Source organism: Octodon degus, unplaced genomic scaffold, assembly GCF_000260255.1.
Source record: "Octodon degus isolate 3935 unplaced genomic scaffold, OctDeg1.0 scaffold00112, whole genome shotgun sequence".
NCBI classification, from domain to species: Eukaryota; Metazoa; Chordata; class Mammalia; order Rodentia; family Octodontidae; genus Octodon; species Octodon degus.
Genome location: NW_004524688.1, coordinates 4,132,744 through 4,150,426, shown reverse-complemented (window position 1 = coordinate 4,150,426; position 17,683 = coordinate 4,132,744). Strand labels below are relative to the sequence as shown.

The 17,683-nt window shown below is 36.7% G+C and overlaps 2 protein-coding genes across 7 annotated transcripts in view; one reads left to right on the top strand and one right to left on the bottom strand.

Moving 5' to 3' along the window:
• Positions 1-17,683, top strand: part of Map3k4 (mitogen-activated protein kinase kinase kinase 4) — a 137,489-nt gene that overhangs the window by 20,075 nt on the left and 99,731 nt on the right. The gene's annotated exons all lie outside the window — the stretch shown is intronic.
• The window catches only part of LOC101587479 (PHD finger protein 14), an 11,307-nt gene continuing 8,919 nt past the window's right edge, over positions 15,296-17,683 (bottom strand). The window contains exon 2 of the mRNA XM_004639529.3: positions 15,296-17,682. Within this exon, the coding sequence (XP_004639586.1) occupies positions 15,422-17,682 (2,261 nt within the window). The 3' untranslated portion in view covers positions 15,296-15,421. The remainder of the gene's footprint in view (position 17,683) is intronic.

Genomic DNA, 17,683 nt, shown 5'->3' with positions numbered 1-17,683 from the left:
TGCCACCGCATTTGTAGATCAGATGGCCGGTGGTGGTGGACTTGCCGGAGTCCACGTGTCCGATGACGACGATATTAATGTGGGTCTTTTCCTTTCCCATGTTGGCTTCGTTTTGGTGGTGGCCTTCACTACGCCTGTGCTCTCGCGGCAAACCCGTTGCGAAAAAGCTGTTGCTAAGTTTTTAATTACGTTTTCAATTTCATTGACTGATACTGGGTTAGTCAGGAGTTTTATATTTTCTTAATTCAGCTTTGATAATTCATATGTGTCTATGAATCTATCTATTCTGGGTTTTTTATTCTGTGAGAATAAAGATTTTTGAAGTAGGTATTGATTATCATCTTAATTCTATAAAATCTGTAGTGATTTCACCCTTTCATTCCTCAGTGTATGACTGAGTTTTTTCTTTCCTTTTGTTTGGTAAGGTTGGCAAAGGTTTACCAGTTTTATTTATTCTTTCATAGAACCAACTCTTGGATTCATTAATTCTTTGTGTAGTTTTCTCAGTCTCAGTTGCATTAATTTCTGCTCTGATCCTTATGATTTCCTCTGGGCTTTGGACTTGACTTACTCTTCTTTTTCATGAAGCTTGAGGGGTAGCATTAGGTTAATTGTGCTCCTTCTGTTTTCCTGATGTGAGAATTCACCAGTACACATTTTCCCCTCTGAGAACTGCTTTCATTGCATCCCACAGGTTCTGGTAAGTTGTATTTGCATTCTTGTTTGATTATAAATGTTGTTTAATTTCTTTAATTTTATCTGTGACTTGTTGGTTGTTCAGGAGGGTGTTATTTAATTTCCATTCTTTATAGAGTTTTCACAGTTTCTTTGGCTATTAATTTTTGATTTCAAAGCATATGGTCAGATAATATGTATGACATTTACTTAAGCATGTTCTGTAGGGTAGTATATGGTCTATTTTAGAGAACATCCCATATGCAGCTGAGAAGAATATGTATTTTGATATTGTTGGGTGGAACACACTGAAAAATGTGTACTAAGTACATTTGTTTACAAGTTTGATTCAGTGCTGTTATTTCAATTTGCTGATTTTTTTGTCTGGTTGATCTGTTCCTTTGTGACAATGGGGTATTAAGGTTCCCTGTTATGATTGTGGTATTGGTTTTTTGCTTTTTCATGTCTACTAATTTTAGTCTTATGTAGTTGGATGCTTCTATATTTGGTGCATATATATTTATGATTGTTATCCTTTTCTCTAGTAGTTTTCCTCTAATTAAAGTATGCAGTGACTTTCTTTATCTCTTGATCATTTTTGGTTTGAAGTTCACATTGTCTGCAAACAGAATAGCTGCCCCGCTTTTTCCTGGGTTCTTGTTGCATGCAGTATTGTTTTCGATTCTTTGACTTTCAGTTTATGAATTTCCTTTTGAGTTAAATGTGTTTCTTGTATGCAGCATGTTGTTGGATTTTGTTTCTTGATCTAGTCTGCCAGTCTGTTTCTTTTGATTGGTGAATTCAGGCCATTTACATTAATAGTTATAACTGCTATAACCATTAATGTAAATGGCCCTACTTTTCCCCTTTGTTTAATTGCTTGGTGGTCCCTTTGTAGTGTTGTTCTTGGAACAGTAGTCATTTTTATCTCTTTCTAGAATATCTTTTAGTTCTCTCTCTAGGGTTGGTTTGGTGGTTATGAATTTCTTCAGTTGTTCTCTGTTGTGGAAGTATCTTATTTCTCCATTAATTTGAAAGGTAATTTCATAGGTTACATGAACCTGGGTTGAAAGTTGCTTTCTTTCAGGATCTGAGATACTTTAAGCCTTTCTTCACTTGATGGGTTATGTTGAGAAATCTGATGTGATTCTAATGTGCTTTCCTTTATAGGTAATCTGTTTTTCTCTAAGAGCTTTTGTGCTGAATTTTTGGGATCTTGATTATTATATACCTGACTGTGGATTTATTTTGGTAATGGCTAATTGGAGTTCTTTATACCTCACTTAGCTATCAGATTCTTTTCCCATGTTTGGAAAAATTTCTGCTATTCATTCTGCAAATAGCCTTATCATGTCGTTTTTGTTGACTCCTGCTTTTTTGTTTCTAGTTTTATAGTTTTTTTTTCCTTTGTATTATCCTACAGCTGTTGAAGTGTTAGTTCCTAGTTCCTTGTTTTTATGAGATCTTATGTTTTGTGATCACTAGCTGCAGTGTTGCCTTCAAGGTCTGAAAGTCAATCTTCAATTTCATTGAAGCAGTTTTGCCAGTTTTCAAAGGAATTTTAAATTTCCTGGGTATCTTTTTGAATCTATTTCATGCATTTTAATTCTTTCTTATATTGTTCATTCCCAGTTTCCATCACTTTGTTGTGCTTCTCTATTTTTTTAATCTACCTCTTTTAGATACGCTGAGTAATTTTTCATTATGGTTGTCATTTTTTTCTTTTTGTTTTTCTTTTTACCTAAGAGATTATTTCTGATCTGATTTGCTTTATGTCCTCATAGAGTTATTTCTTTACTTCAGTTGTTATCATTTCAGAAATTTTAGGTATATGAGTTCCAATCTCTTCTGTGTTATATCTCTTGGACTTGTTCTGGGTGGGCTTGAGATCTGAGATTGCATTTTGTACCTTCATTTTGACATTTTCTAATTTAAAATATTTTTTTTGTTTTCTGTGATGATCCTTGTGAGTTTTGTTAGTAGGTAGCTATATGAAGGCCTCTTCAAGAATAGTGTATACTTCAGGGATATCTTCTGTGTGTGGCAGATTCTTGGTTTGTGTCTGTTCCAAGATCATATCTTCCCAATTAAATGAGGGTGGGATGTTGGTTTCTGTTTGGCTCTGTCCCCAGTCTTTTGGTGTAAGACTGTTTAAAGGGTATCACTCTAGAGTGCCCCAATATTGTTACTCAAGGGAGGACAACTGATTACAACAGATATGACATCCTAACTACAGTAGCACAGTTAGCAGTGAGCCAAACTTAGACACTGACAAACTGCTATTGATTTTGTACTTTAGACCATAGGATCAAAGTATATAGTTATGTAATAGAATGGGTTGAGATTATGAGTTTGTATGCAAAGAGTTTCCCCTTGTTAGGTTGGATTTACCCTGGGTTCCTCTGGATGAGCTGGCTGTCGTGTCCTGGGTGCTTCCCACACTGACTGTCCCATTGTGTAGGTGTATGGGCCAGGCACCAGGGTTTCTCCTGGCTGAGGCTCACATGGCTCCTGAGAGGGCAGCTCAAAGCTTAAGTGGTAAAGAGTGAAACTTTCATCTCCTTGAGAGAGAGAAATGTAAGTTATCTATATTTTTTTTCTGTACAAATTTGTCTCTTGTTCCATTTATGTATTAACTAATTTAATAATTATGCCAATGTGGACTTGAGGATTCATGATTATAGTCCAGTCCTACCATGTTTCTTTTGTTGCTCAAATTGTTCCCACCCTTGAGCAAATGGGACCTCTTTCAATCAGCTCCTGTGTTCCTTTGATATACCTCATATTTTACTTTTTTTAAAAAATGTATTTGGTACAGGGTCTCACTACGCAGATCCAACTCATAATGATCCTCCTGTTTTTAGCCTCACACAGGTGTGTGACACCACGCCCAGTCTCAACTGGCTCAGCATGCGGGGGGGGGGGTGGCTTGTCCTGTGGTATTGGGGATTGAACCCTGGTCCCTGCACTTCCCTAAGGAGAAACTTAGTCTGCTGAACTATCTTGCTGGAGTGTGCTTTTAACACTTTCTCACTTACTAGTACTAGGAATATATTCTGGGATCATGTTACACCTTTCTTACCTTAGTCCCATAGCTATTTCTCCAAAATTCTCTTTTCCTAGAAATGAAGATCTGGTTTACTGAGCTATACTGGTGTCAAAGCCAAAGTGAGAGGTTCAGGACTTATTTATTATTATTTTTTTTTTTGTGTGTGTGTGTAACCGGGGATCGAACTCACGCCCTTACACTTGCCAGGGAAGCGCTTATTCCACTGAGCCATCTCCCCGGCCCCTGAGGTTCAGGATTTAAATTGTCCTGATTTTCTTTTTCCAGTTCCTTCTCCATGTTGCCTCCCAAAAAACTTGAGGGGACTATCTCATGTGCTTACATTTCCTTGATGTATCCTCCCAGTAGTTGGCCTTCATTTTTTTGAGTGCATGGTATGTGGCGTAGGGCATGTTTGCAGGTGCTTTGTCAGTTCAGATTTAAAGATAAGGAAGCTTGAGTTCAGGAGATACAGCAACTCATCTTTTCCTACAGAAAATGGTTTTTCAGTTACAAGATTTCTAAGAATGCCAGGGAAGTAATTCGTGATATGAAAACATTGTTTTTCTAAAAGTAAGTTCAGTTTTAAGTAAAAAGAAAATTTTTAATCTTATTGTAAAAGTTGTTAGATCATAGCTCATTCTTTTTGCTACCTTTAAAGTTTTAAATACATTTGTTTTTCTTTCAATTGGCCAATGTTTTGTAAGACAGTGATATAATCTTGTTTTTTTCTGTCAACCTCAACAGTGTTTTATCTTCCACATAACCCCACTTTTCTTTAGTTCCACTTAAAACAACTTTCTGAATGAATTATGTATTTTTTGTTACTTTCCTTTGAATATTTTTGGTTGCATTTCATTGTAAAATGTGTCTGCAGTTATACTAAGATAAGGTTGATGCTCACATTTTGTATTTCAAGGACACTCTCCCACCTGAGCTCCCAGCTAAACTTCCCCAGTAAAGTAGATATATCCAAGGCAGTTTTGATTTTATTCGTGCTAGTTTATACACATATTCTCTGGTATTCTCAGAGTTTTGGATGAAGATGTAGATAAATTCATGTAGCTTTTGGAAGTGCTAGATCTGGTAAAAATAAGAAAGCACACCTAAAAATGTTTTTGTTCTGCATACTCGATAGTGTCAGTATTTGAATGCCTAAAGCTTCTATTTTCCTATTTATTTATTTTTGGTTGCAGTTCTCAGAGAGTCTTTTGGTTAAAAAGTGAAAAACAATCAGTATTAAGTTCTTCAGAGCATTGTGGTATTGTGTTTATGTGGTTTTGTAAGAGATTATTTTTTGAAAGCCTCATCTGAAAATATTTTTATAGAGCTTTATTTTTATTTATGTTTATTCATATGAGATAATTTGTCCTTCTGTAAATGGCTTTCTATCTTCATACATTCTGTTTTGTTCTTCATAATTTAGGACTGATAAAATCTATGTGTATAAACTGAGTGAAATAGAAGATTTATACTAGAAGAAATAAATCAGGCAGTTCTAATTAACCTATCTGCCTTTCTAAGAACTGACCCTGTCCAAATAATTTCTTCTATGAAACATAGCAGTTGATGCTCACACTGTCATAGATGATTTATGGCTACTTCCTAGAATAGTCAAGATTTTCTGTCCCTACCAGTTGAAATCTATTCATATCTAGATTTTCTGGTTTCTACATCTCTACTGTATAGGCTTGTTCTACTGTTTAATTTGTAATATTTTTTTAAATTTTATTTTTGTATTTTAGAGAAGGGCCTACAGGATGTTCAAGGTCTTACTACTAGATCAGATTTGTAGTGATCCACCTGTTTACAGCCTCCCAAGAGCTGAGATTGCAGGCATGCATCACCACGCCCAGTCTCAGTTGCCATTTCAGCCTGTCCTGGGGCAGGCCAGCACAACAGTCCTGGGGATTGAATCCTGGGCCCCTGAGCCTGCTTGCAGGTGCTTTAATCTGCTGAGCTGTTTGGCTGGCCCTGTAATCTTATAATTTTCACAAATCTGTGAAATGTAAATGCAGAAGGGAACTGTAGCTTCTACATAAACTAATTTGAAATGCTTTGCAAAGTGTCAGTATTCGTATGCCACCCCCCCCCCAAAAAAAAAGATCAAATTAATGGTAGGGGAGAACTGTTGAAAGTTTTAGGAGGAAAAATCATAAAAGCCAGAAAATTGCTTCACATAGTGTTTAAATTCTTATTCTAGTTTATAGAAATCAAAAATAGAACTTATAGATGCTCCATTGTACATTTGCTATGCCATGAAGTTGCCATCAACTAAAAGACAGGGCTGCACCTCCCATCAAGGTACAGTGGACGCTTGACTTACAAGCTCAATTTATTCACAAGGGCTGGTTGTAACTCCGGTTGGATATGAGTGAAGACTGTTTTTCCCATAAGAAATAATGGAAATATCCATAATTCATTCTCAACCTCCTTTTAACTAATCTTTTCCTAATAAAAAAGGGTTGTATAATATGTGTAATTTACCAGAAACACCAATAATTTTCTTAGTTTATTCACCAGAAAGTTATAAAATGTGCCTGGCTTACCAGAAACAACAATTTCATACTGTACTGTCCATTTAAGTTGACATCTTGGGCTTTCTGGAAGGCAGTTTGAAATGGAAGGTGTTTGTTTGGAAGGCGAATTCTCCCTCCATAAGAACATCAGGAATATGGCTCTCTGGTGTGCTTTTTTTTGTTTGGGTGAGTCTGGAGCCCCTTATTGTAACTCAGGTTGTAACTCACATTTGTTATGAGTGAAGACCTTTTTTCCCATAATACATAATGGAAATACCCATAATGCATTCTGAACCTCCCAAAGCACCTTTTAATTAACCTTTTAACTAAAGCACCTTTTAACTAATCTTTTCTGCTTCTGGCTTACTAGATCTCAACCTTTTCAAAACTAAAAACTGGTCTAAGGTTATTTGTTTCTGTCTTTAACACAGTTCTTTAGTATGATAAGATGTTGTTAAGCAAGTAATTGAAAAATTGGATTTTTCTTTGACTAGGTTGGTCTCCGTCACAAATATTTGTAGCTCTGTCCAGTTTTTCAGGATTTCCTTCATTTCAGTAAAAGAATTTTGCTAAACTGATTGTTGATATTACCCCTCCTATTCAGAAAGCTTCTCAACTGCCTTTTTCTTGTTTCCCAGCCAGAAGTTGCTGATAATTCCTCTCAGTGTTCCTCCACCAATTCTTCAACATTACCGCTATCTACCTGCAAGCCTATGGACTCCTGTAGTGACAGTGTCATCAACCATGGGGTTTGTTGAAGGTTCAAGCTCCACTACGCAGTCTTCATGGTCTCTTTCCTGTATAATTTTAAGCCATACTCTTCCAGGGACCATCTGGAAGTACTTCTTTCACTTTTTACCATTAGCCATAAGCAGATTGTCCATAGTCTGCAGAGGAGTTGTATTAGATAGGAATAACTCAACTGAGAGCCATGGGAATTCTTTATCAGTTTTTCTAAATTTCATGGGGGATATAGTACATTGTCCATGATAAGCATTGCCTTTAGTGGTAAACCTCTTGTCCTCTAGATACTTCCTAACGGGACAGAAAGCCTCCCTGATCCACGCAAGAAAAGGTACTCTGCTACCCAGGCTTTCACATTAGATCTCCATATGACCCCTCGCTTATTCCTCATGACTTTGTTTTCTGAACATTCTAGAGGTCTTAGAGTGATAAACTAGTGGCTTTATTGTGAGCTTTAGCATTCACATTGGTTTGTAGTAGTAAGGTTGCCCTGTCTTTCATAGGCTTGTAGCTTTTATTCCTGGGTAATGTGTGTTTGTTTGCTCAGGCATTTTCTTCTAGAAAAGGCCAGTTTCATCACAGTTGAAAACAGCCAAAGCCATTTCTTAGTCATCATTTTTAAAAAATTAATTAATTAATTTGGTGTCGGGTCTTACTACACAGTTCACACTCGTAGTGATCCTCCTGTTTCAGCCTCCCCAGAGCTGGGATTACAGGTGTGCACTACCATGCCTGGTTTGTATGGCCCACTAGACAGCCCTGGGGTTCCGGGGTCCACACACCATACAGTACTGGGGATTGAACCTAAGTCCTTGTGCTTGCCAGACTGGTGCTTAGACCACCGAACTATCTCCCCAGCCCCTGTGTCATTTTGAAGTGGTGTATGTAATTTTCAGCAGTTCCTTTTATTAGCTCTGTCTGCTTTATCACGCCTACTTACGCTATAACCCTCGTTCTTGGTTTAAAACTGAAATCACCCCTTGCTACCATGAAATGTTTCACTGTTATCACTTGTCCTTTATGAAATCTGCATTTATAGCCCTAGCTTTCTCACAGATTATAGATTCAGATAGGCTATAACCTGTCATCTGCCTTTCATTCATCCACACTATTCATCCATAGTCTTTTTACTTTGTCTAACACTGTTGCTCATGACTTACTAATAGCAATACTAGCTTCCAATATAAATCTTTTCTCTGTAAGATTATGAAGATGGTGGATTGTGACATGCTATGTATTAATGAGATTGGTCGCATCAATGCCACTCTATTTCTCCACAATTTCCTTTTTCCTTTTCATTGTGATTTCTTTCTTTACTTTCCTTTTCTTTAATTTCTTTACTATTTTATGGTTATTTTGTTAGCAGTAACTGTAGTGATTATATAAAACACTGACCAAAATCATGTCCACAAACATGGGCATCTGGGCTCAGACTGAAACCTACATATGCCTACAGATGCTCTTCTAGTCCACACAAGCAGCTTGACTTTGGTCAAGAAGTAAGACCTAAAATTCTTGTCATAACCCAAGTCGTATGTGAAGCTGAATGTAACTCAAGGGTCCACTATTGTGATCTATTAATTAACACTTTTCTGTAGGTTTAAAGTAAAAGCAATGTTTATTTAGGTTTGTGTATGTGACAGTTATTTATTACAATGTAATGAACCATACCAAAGCTTAATGGCTTCAAATAGAAACTATCTGTCATAGTACTAAGTGATTTTTCTGCTTCTTGGCTGTGGAACTGTGACAACTGGAAGATATAAAGTAGCTTTGTCCTCAGGCCAGCAAGTTGGTGCTGGTTATTACTTGGAAACTCAACTAAGATTGATCTATCTAGCTTTTCTTTTCAGCCTCTCCACCTATCTGGGTCCAGTTTTCTCCTTTGTGTAACTGTTTCTCCCAGTGTACAGAGGAGGTCCATTAAAGTTTAGCCCCAGAACTGACCCACCATCACTTTGATTGCATTATATTGGTAAAGCAGTTACTGTGTCATCACAAATTCAAGATGAGATGGTAATACATAGACATGGCAATCAGGAGGCCAGTTTCATCAAAGGCCACCAGAGTAATGGCTACCGTAGTATATTTCTATTTTTATTGCTTTTAATACCTGCATATACATTTTAATTATACATGGGCCAACCACATGTCCCAGAAGGATTGGACCAGAAGAGGTCTTAATGAAAATGTTTGTAAGAAAACATACAATATTTAGATTAAAATGGAAAAACTTGTATTTTTACTAATAAATATGGGAGCATAGCAATTTTAGTTCATGTTAATCTGACTCCAGAATAATTATTTATACCATATCCCATTGCTACCATTTTGGTCTGTATTGTCTTTCAGCACACAGGGTTACAGAATCACCAGTGCAACCCTGTTGCCAGAAATCATCTTAATTTTTAGAGCCTTTTAAAAAATATATTCTAAAAAATGAAATTGTGCGTTTTGTTTTAATAGGATATCTTAATAGGATTTGGGTGATGATTAAAGTATCAAAATAAAATTAGTAACTCACAAATTTGTTAATTCAATAGGTAGTTATTGAATGATAACCAGTGCCAGGACTGTAGAGACTGTGGTAAAGAAGGCAGCTACAGTCTTGTCTCTGCTTGCCTGGAACCTCAGTGTAGTTGAAGAGATAGTAATAAAACCATTTACTTAAAAAAATCTACCTTTTTCTAAACAGGGTGAATTTTAATTAAAAACAAAAAAATCTTAAGTGTCTACCCCAACAAGCACTCAAAATAAGTTAGGTTTGCAGAGACTTGTGCTTGTCCAATCAGTGCAAAGTTACAATAGTGAATGCTTAGTAATCGGAGATTTGACAGTTCAATTGGAGGTTAACTAATGAATGTTCGATTGTTTTCTGGTAGTAAAGGTCAACTAATTTATGACTAAAGTAGCTCTTGAAATTTGAACCATTCACCTTCAAACTCAGTTTAGCTCCCTTTGATTTTGCAAACCAAACAACTATATAATAGATGCTTAGAGAAATCCTAAATTCAGTCCCTTTATCCATGCTTTTCCGTCTCTCCCAATATGAGAAATCTCAGTTGAATTGCTGTGTAATAGAGAATAGAATGATAGGGAGGTAGAGGCAGAGAACAGCGCCTTCCATTGAGTGAATAATAAACTTTGTCAAGGAAGAAAATACCCATTTGTTTCTAAGGATATTGCTAAATAACTTTTAACGAATTAAAAAATAACAAAAGCCTTTTACAAAAGCCAGAGATGATTTTGAACTTACCTAATGCAACTTATTTTTACAGATGAGCTGTTATAAGGCACCATTTGGTTTACCTAACATGTCAGAGAACTGTTTACCTCTAAGGTATTGGAATTTTTGTTGTTTTCTACGCATTTCTCCTTGAAAAACTACACAAACGCCATTGGACTGAGTTTAAGACATACTTGTCTTCAGCTAGATTGTAGTTCAAGCAATGGCTGTGACTCACCCACATGGCTGACACTGACAAATGATCTATAAATTGTGGTACAGGGTTTCAGGATAAATCCTGAGGGGATTTGACTGATCTTATCAGATACAAAAGCCACATTTCTTGTTATATAGGTCTTGCTTTATCTTGGTCTAGTGTAAAGTGAATGATACTTAGCCAGGGTTTTATGCTAAAAGACTGAACTTGTTTTTTTTTTTTTTTTTTTTTTTTAATTATATTGCTGAAGTTTAGCACCAGAAAGACATTTCACTTTTATGTTTTTAAACAAAAGTAAGGCATATGTTTCAGGGTAGCTAATGTAGGCCTTGTATTACTTTGCTCATCCAAAATAACTGGTAACCATGTAAACATTCCGAGCCAGTCAACTGACCACATTAGCTCATCTCACATGAGGCATTACAAAATCAGGTTTTGGATGTTTATGGTTAGTTAATAGAAATGATGCAAGTTCTTTTGAACTTAACCACTAGTATTTGTTTTTCTGCGTTTAGTGTATAAACTTTTTAAAAGAAAAAAAATAAATTTTTGCTTAATAGCTTTTGCCTGATACATTACTTTCAAGCTAAAACTATTTTACTTTCACTGCTTTTAAGAGGTTTTTTTTTTCTTCGTTACTGATTTTTAGCAATTTGTCCTGTAATTAAAAAAGGGTAGGTTTCTCTATAGATCTTCTGCTTGGAATTCACTGAGCTTGTTGGATCTAAATTTAAGGTTTTCTTCACATATGAAAATTGTCCAGCCCTTATTTTATTTTATTTTTCCTGTGCCTCCTTCCTCTTGTTTTGTGCCCTGGTAACGCGTATGTTAGATTGCTTAATTTTGCCCCACAGGTGTTGAGGCTCTGTTCTACTCCCTAGTCTTTTTCTCTCTGAATCATTTTACATTGTTTGTATTGCTGTGTCTTCAGGTACTCTGGTGTTTTCTTTTGCCAAATCTGATCTACTGTTACTTCAATCAGAATACCCCTCATTCAGGTATATCTTGAGTGATATCATTTCTAGTCTGTATCTGTTGGCTTTTCTGCTTCTTTGAGTCATATTTTGTTTCTTTGATAATTTTTGATAGGATCCCAGACATTTTAAATTGTATTTATAGAGTGTTGGACTTTTAGAAAAACCTTGTAAATAATGTTGGTCTTTTTTCTGACATGTAGTTGTTACAAGTTATTTGGATAAATGTAAGCCAGTATTTGCAACCAAAGTGAGTACTGTCTTGACTAAGTAAATCTTTTAAATTTATTATTGTTATTATGATTTTTAATTATTTGGCACAGGGTCTTACTGCACAGCTCAGATTCGTAGTGATCTTCCTGTTTTCAGCCTCCCCAGGGATTACAGGTGTGCACCACCACACTGTGTCTCAGTTACCAGCTCAGCGCGCCTGTGAGCAGGGCCGGCATTGCATATGGTGTCGGTGATTGAACACTGGTCCTGAGTAATCTTAAGAAGGTACAAAATATGTACCTTTACCATCATGTAATACCTAAAATTCATGTTAACTGTAACTGGTGCCTGGTAGCACTACATGACATTTTTCTAGCTCATTTTCTATGATGCATAGTGAATAAGGAAGTATGAAATGTATTATGCTGCCTTATTTTAATGTTCTTATTTTGATGTTCATTTTATTGTCAATGTGAAATTATAAAGACTTAAGATAGATGACTCCTGGCTTTGTAATAGAAGGCAGAGCTGAAGATAGCAATGTATAATAGAAGGGTCACGCTTGGTATAGCTGTCATTCTGGTCTTCTAAATACATACTTCTTGTCATGACATACCAATTATTACCATATTGTCTCACAAGTAAAAGTTGTTGTTGTTTTTTAATGAGCAGAATATATTTATTGAGAGAAAGAAAGCTCCTGTCCTGAGAGAGGGACAGGAGGAGGGCCTCAGCAGGTAGTTCCCCCACCTTTTTTTTTTAAATGGGCAATAAATGAAAAAAAGACACAAGAAGAAAAAGAAAAAAAAAATGTCACAGGACCGTCCTACAGTGCTGTATATGGTTAGATTTCTAAATTTCTGTGTAAAAATTTATAAATGTTTATTCATATTCTTTAAATATTTTTCATCTTTTAAATTTTTATCTCCATATTCTGTAGGGACTTAATGTTTAACATGTCAATACTTGATGGAAAATACCTGTTCCATGTTATGCCTAAGATGTTTGATATTCAGACAGATAGTGAAGTTAAACCCAACAGCATAAGATGGAGAGTAATAATAAGCTTCTATTCTGGAGGGTTAACAACCTAAGTTTGCAGATCAAAAATTAGAGAAATAGGAGGGCTACAAGGACAGCCAACATTTTGACCCTAGCCTTTCAAGGTCATGCAGACTCAGGACATAGGAGAACCTATAGTGTAACATCATGTAACTCAGTTGTGTCCCAATTTTCTGATCAAGGAGATTATGGGGCCACAGAGGAAAGTGATCTATGATGTAGAGTGTGCCTAAGGAGAGTCACATGGAGAGAAAACATTCTCTCAGGATTTCACAGAGAGCAAATTGGTCAAGCAATGGCTGTGACTCATCCACATGGCTGACACTGACAAAGGATCTGCAAACTGCGGTACAGAGTTACAGGATAAATCCTGAGGATACTTGACTGACTTTATCAGATACAAAAGTTACATTTCTTGTTATACAGGTCTTGCTTTATCTTGGTCTTAACCATCCAGCAGAAAAGTATAAAAATGAAGTATATAAAATAAAGCCATATTAATATGCTGAGCTGTGAAAGGCTCAAGTCAACCACTTCTGTGGATAACCCACTACTGTTGTGGACTGCTGGACTGTGTTGGATTGTTTTGCTGAATTCACACACCTGTAGTATTTAGATGCCAATGGAATACCTGACAGGACGAAACAAAAAAAGGGGATACAAAGGAAGGACCATTTTGTGTCTGTATATGCAGAATAGTTAGGATAGATGTACAGCTACTTTCGCTTAATTCAATGAGAAGACAGATTTGTACTAATAGTGTTTGGACAGGATATTCTGTCTGCATCTTGTACTACAGATAACCACTAAGAAGATAACAATGTACAATGTATTAATTATTGAAACCGTCCTATTAATCAGTTTTGAAACTGTCTCATTGATACTTGTTTCTCAATAAAATAAAATAAGTAATTGGCAGATTTGGAAATAAGAGATTGTCAACTTTTGTGGAATTAGTGTAAGTGTTTGTTCTTCTACTTCTATTTGAGGAATGCACCCAACTAAATTTTTGCATGTGTGGGGAAATACTTTGTTTTACATTTGGAGGACAACACAACACACATCTCTTTCTGTTTCTCCAAACTAAACTCTTAGAAAGTTATTTATTTTATATGTGCTTTTTAGACTTTTTCAAAGACATTTTTTTCTGTTTAAAGCATGGGTTTGGTTTTTTGATAGGTTTATTAAATGAAAGTACTAATTTATTTGTAAATACCAACTCCACTTGTCCTTTTATATCATTATTATCCTCAAGCCAAGGGGCTTGCCATTTACATTACTGAGGCTTGACATTGTGAAGGGTTTTTTGTTTGTTTTTGTATGTGTGATATTGTTAATCCCTCTTCATAAAATGCTTTTCCACTTTCACTTTATATTACCTGAATTCATTCATCAGCACACTACTGCAGAACACTAATAAAACAAACCATTTTATGTTTTGCATAACCATTTAGTCCCATTATTATGACTTTTTAAAAAGTCCTCACCAGTGAATTTCCTGAAACATTTCTGAATCCAGACCTTATAAATTGTAAGTTACTCTATTTATTAATTTTAGAAAGATTCTGGATTGTATGCTTCACCCACCTGGGAAGTCTAAACTTGGCTTTGGCTCTTATGTTCACATTCCTGCTGTTCCAGCGACATGTTGTGAATGGGTTTTATTTTATAGGAGTCCGTTTTTCTGTTTATCCTGCTATGCTTGCTGTCTAGCTTGATGCATTTAATTGACCAAATATTCGTGCTATAGTTTTCTAGTATGTTAATGTATGAAATATGTTATTGTAGAAAAACAGTATTTGTGAGCACTATACTAGACAGCATTATTGAAACAAACAAAATCTTGCCTTACCATTTGTTTTAACTATATTAGTGGGAAAATAAAGAAAAACAAAAATTTGAAAGTCTTGTATTTTAAGGAATTTTAAAGATGTTAATAGTGTTATAATGATAGCTAGTCCTATAACCTGCTGGAGACTTCCCTTGTCACTTGGCAGATAAGCCAGGAACAGGTGGGCACAGTAATGTTTAAGTCCTATTATATGAGTAGTATTGGTCATTTAGTGAACCTTCATTGTAGTCTAATGAATTACTGGACTTAAGATTCACAGGAGTGGAGTCCTAAGTATTTATTAATCCTTACTTTGTGTGTCCAGAAGTCACTTGTATAACCAAAATTTGAATATAAAAGTCTGTCAATAGCTTCACAAAGCCTAATATATTAATCATTCCTGAGACATTGCTGTTAACTATTGAAATACATGGAAAAGAAAGAGTTGGCACTAGAGTTAGGTGCTTTAATCAGCCATATCAACTTTATTATAGTGACTATAGAAGACACAGATATTAGAAATATTAAGGTATACTATTGTATGGCTTTATAATATGCTTAACTAGGGAATAAGGAAATAGGTACATGCTTTTAAAAACTACATCTGCTAGTGGTTTAGCTTGTTTTAGTTAGCTTCTAGGATATGTAACTTACGTGTCTTAATTGTATGCAATACAAAAAAGTTAGTCTTTGACATCTGAAAAATTTTTTAAAAATAAATTTTAGAGCTATAAATTTGTATAGTTCTGCAGAACTTCTGGTTTTCTTTTTTCTTTTTTTTTTTTTTGCCTATTTCAACAACTTTATTGAAAACATTTTGTAAGGAAGATTTTACAATTTAACATATTACAAATTAGAAATTCATCTGCTATTACCTAAGTTTCAAAATTTTCAAAAACACTACAGAAAATCTTTTATTTCTTTGGATTTTTCAGTTCCAGTCTGAGCTCCTGAGATACATTTTTTCTTTCAGCTTCATTTTCATCTTCCTTAGAAGATGAAGAATCACACTCTTGACATATCCATCCATAGCCTGTTTGTTTAGGAGACTTTTTCACAGGAGGATCCAAGCAGCCAAAGTGGTAGCAAAGTCTGCACTCATCACACCTGACAAGATTCTCATTGTCTCCTGTTCCTTTGCACGTTGCACATTCGGTTCTTAAGTCTTCAGCCTTGGGCTTCTTCTGTAATACAGACTGTCTTTGTCTTCTCTCTCTAGGAACTCTCTCCTCATGTTTTTCTTCCTCAGGAACAAAGCTTCGTTTCCGACCTCTGGTTCTCTTGTTTCTTACTGGAATCTTCTTGGGCTCTGGGGGCACATCCTGTGGAACAAACTTCACTGGCTCCTTAATCTGCCTCCGGGACCGCTTAGTCCCATCCGGTAAAGTCTCCATGGCCATGTCTGCTTCCATGTCACTGCTGCCAGCCTGGTCGCATTCGGAGCACTGCCAATAACTATTCTTGGTCTTTCTTGGCATCCTTGTAAGAGGAGGATCCAGACAGCCAAGATGATAATGGAGTTTACACGTGTCACACAACAAAAGAAGTTGCTGATCATGGTTCTTACAAATTCCACAACTATAAAGCACTGTAGGAAGAGCAGATGTCTTTTGTGTACCTCCTTCTTTTTTGCTTGGTTTTCTCTCCTTGGGTGCTCGCAAAATTGCAGGTCTATTCAACTTCTGCCCTGTAATTCTACCCAGTAAGGCCCATATTCCTTGCCCTTCACTTCGAAGTTTCCCATTCAAGTTTTGTAGTTCTTCTAAAGATTCATACAGCTTATTATATTCCACATGAAGCTTTTCTTGCTCATTCTCTAATTTATCCTTTATATTCTTTTGCTCTGCCATATTTTCCTGAATTTGAATCATGCGCATATTTCTCTCAAAATAATAATTCACAAAATCAGCAGTGAGAGCTGGCTGCTTGTGCTTCCTCCTTCCATCCACACTAGAGCTAGTATCTGAATTGTCCACTGGGAAGATATCTGTACTGATCCCCATTAGTTCTGCTTTCCGCATCAGTTTACGAATAGCTGAAGCACTACTAGTGAGTGGTCTGGGCAATTTTTCCCTTGGAACCCAGGCTTGGGGTCTGGTGGATCGAGCTAGTTCTGCCTTGGCACGATATTGCTGAAGCCGAGCATTGATCCTTGCCTGGGCTTCTGGTGAGAGCTGCTTCTCTCTCTCTTGCAAAGACATTTTACAGTAGGACTGCAGAGCCAAGTAGTTTTTTCTCTTCCACTTTCTGTCCAAACGATCTGCATGTTGCTTACAATAAGCAAAAAATGGATCTGCTATATCCTCTTCTGCTGCTGCCTCTGAAAGCAAACCTTCTTTCTGGGCACAGGTCACATGAAAATAGGCTCTGCACATCCCTGCATCACAGCTAATGCAAACGCCAGTCCTAGCAAAGCGGGGGTCTTCACAAAAGCTACATTCCTTTGCACCATATTTGGAATAGTTCATTTCTGTTAGTGTTACTGGTCGTAATTTGTCAATATCTCCAAAGGCTACTCCAGGCACATAGAGGGCACAGACATTGTGAACCCATCTTCCAGCATCTGTCTCCTTGAAGATGCCGTCCTGGTTAGGACACAGCTCACAGCTGGGGGAAACGCCACATTTACAAGCGTCACAGAACCAAGGCTCGGTGGAGTTTTCAGAAGCTGAACTCATAATAGAGTCACTCTCTCCATCAACCCCATAACAACCTTCGTGAACTGTAATGCCACAATTGTCACACTGAATGATTTCATCAGCATCCTCACTGTTATCTCCAAGACACACACAGCAAATCAGAATATGGTCCATTTTTTGGGAACTCCAGTTTTGACTCTTCTCAAGAATCAGCGAGTCCTCATTGCTCTTGCTCTGAGATAGTATGAGGCTATCATTGGTTAGCTCCTCATCATCAGCACTGTTTCTGCTAAGTACTTTACTCTTCTTCTTCTTGCAGCCCGCTTCACTAGCAGGACTGCTGTGGGCTTTGTCATGGCCTTCATCATTCTCGTCCTCCCCGCTCCCACTCCCCTCATCCTCATCTTCCTCATTATCCCCATCGCTGCCCTCTTTCTGGGACGCTGATCTCCCTTTCCTCTTCACCACAGTGGGCCGCCAGTCATTGTCATCCTCACTGTCATAGTCGTCCATGTCATTCAGCTCTTCCATGGACAC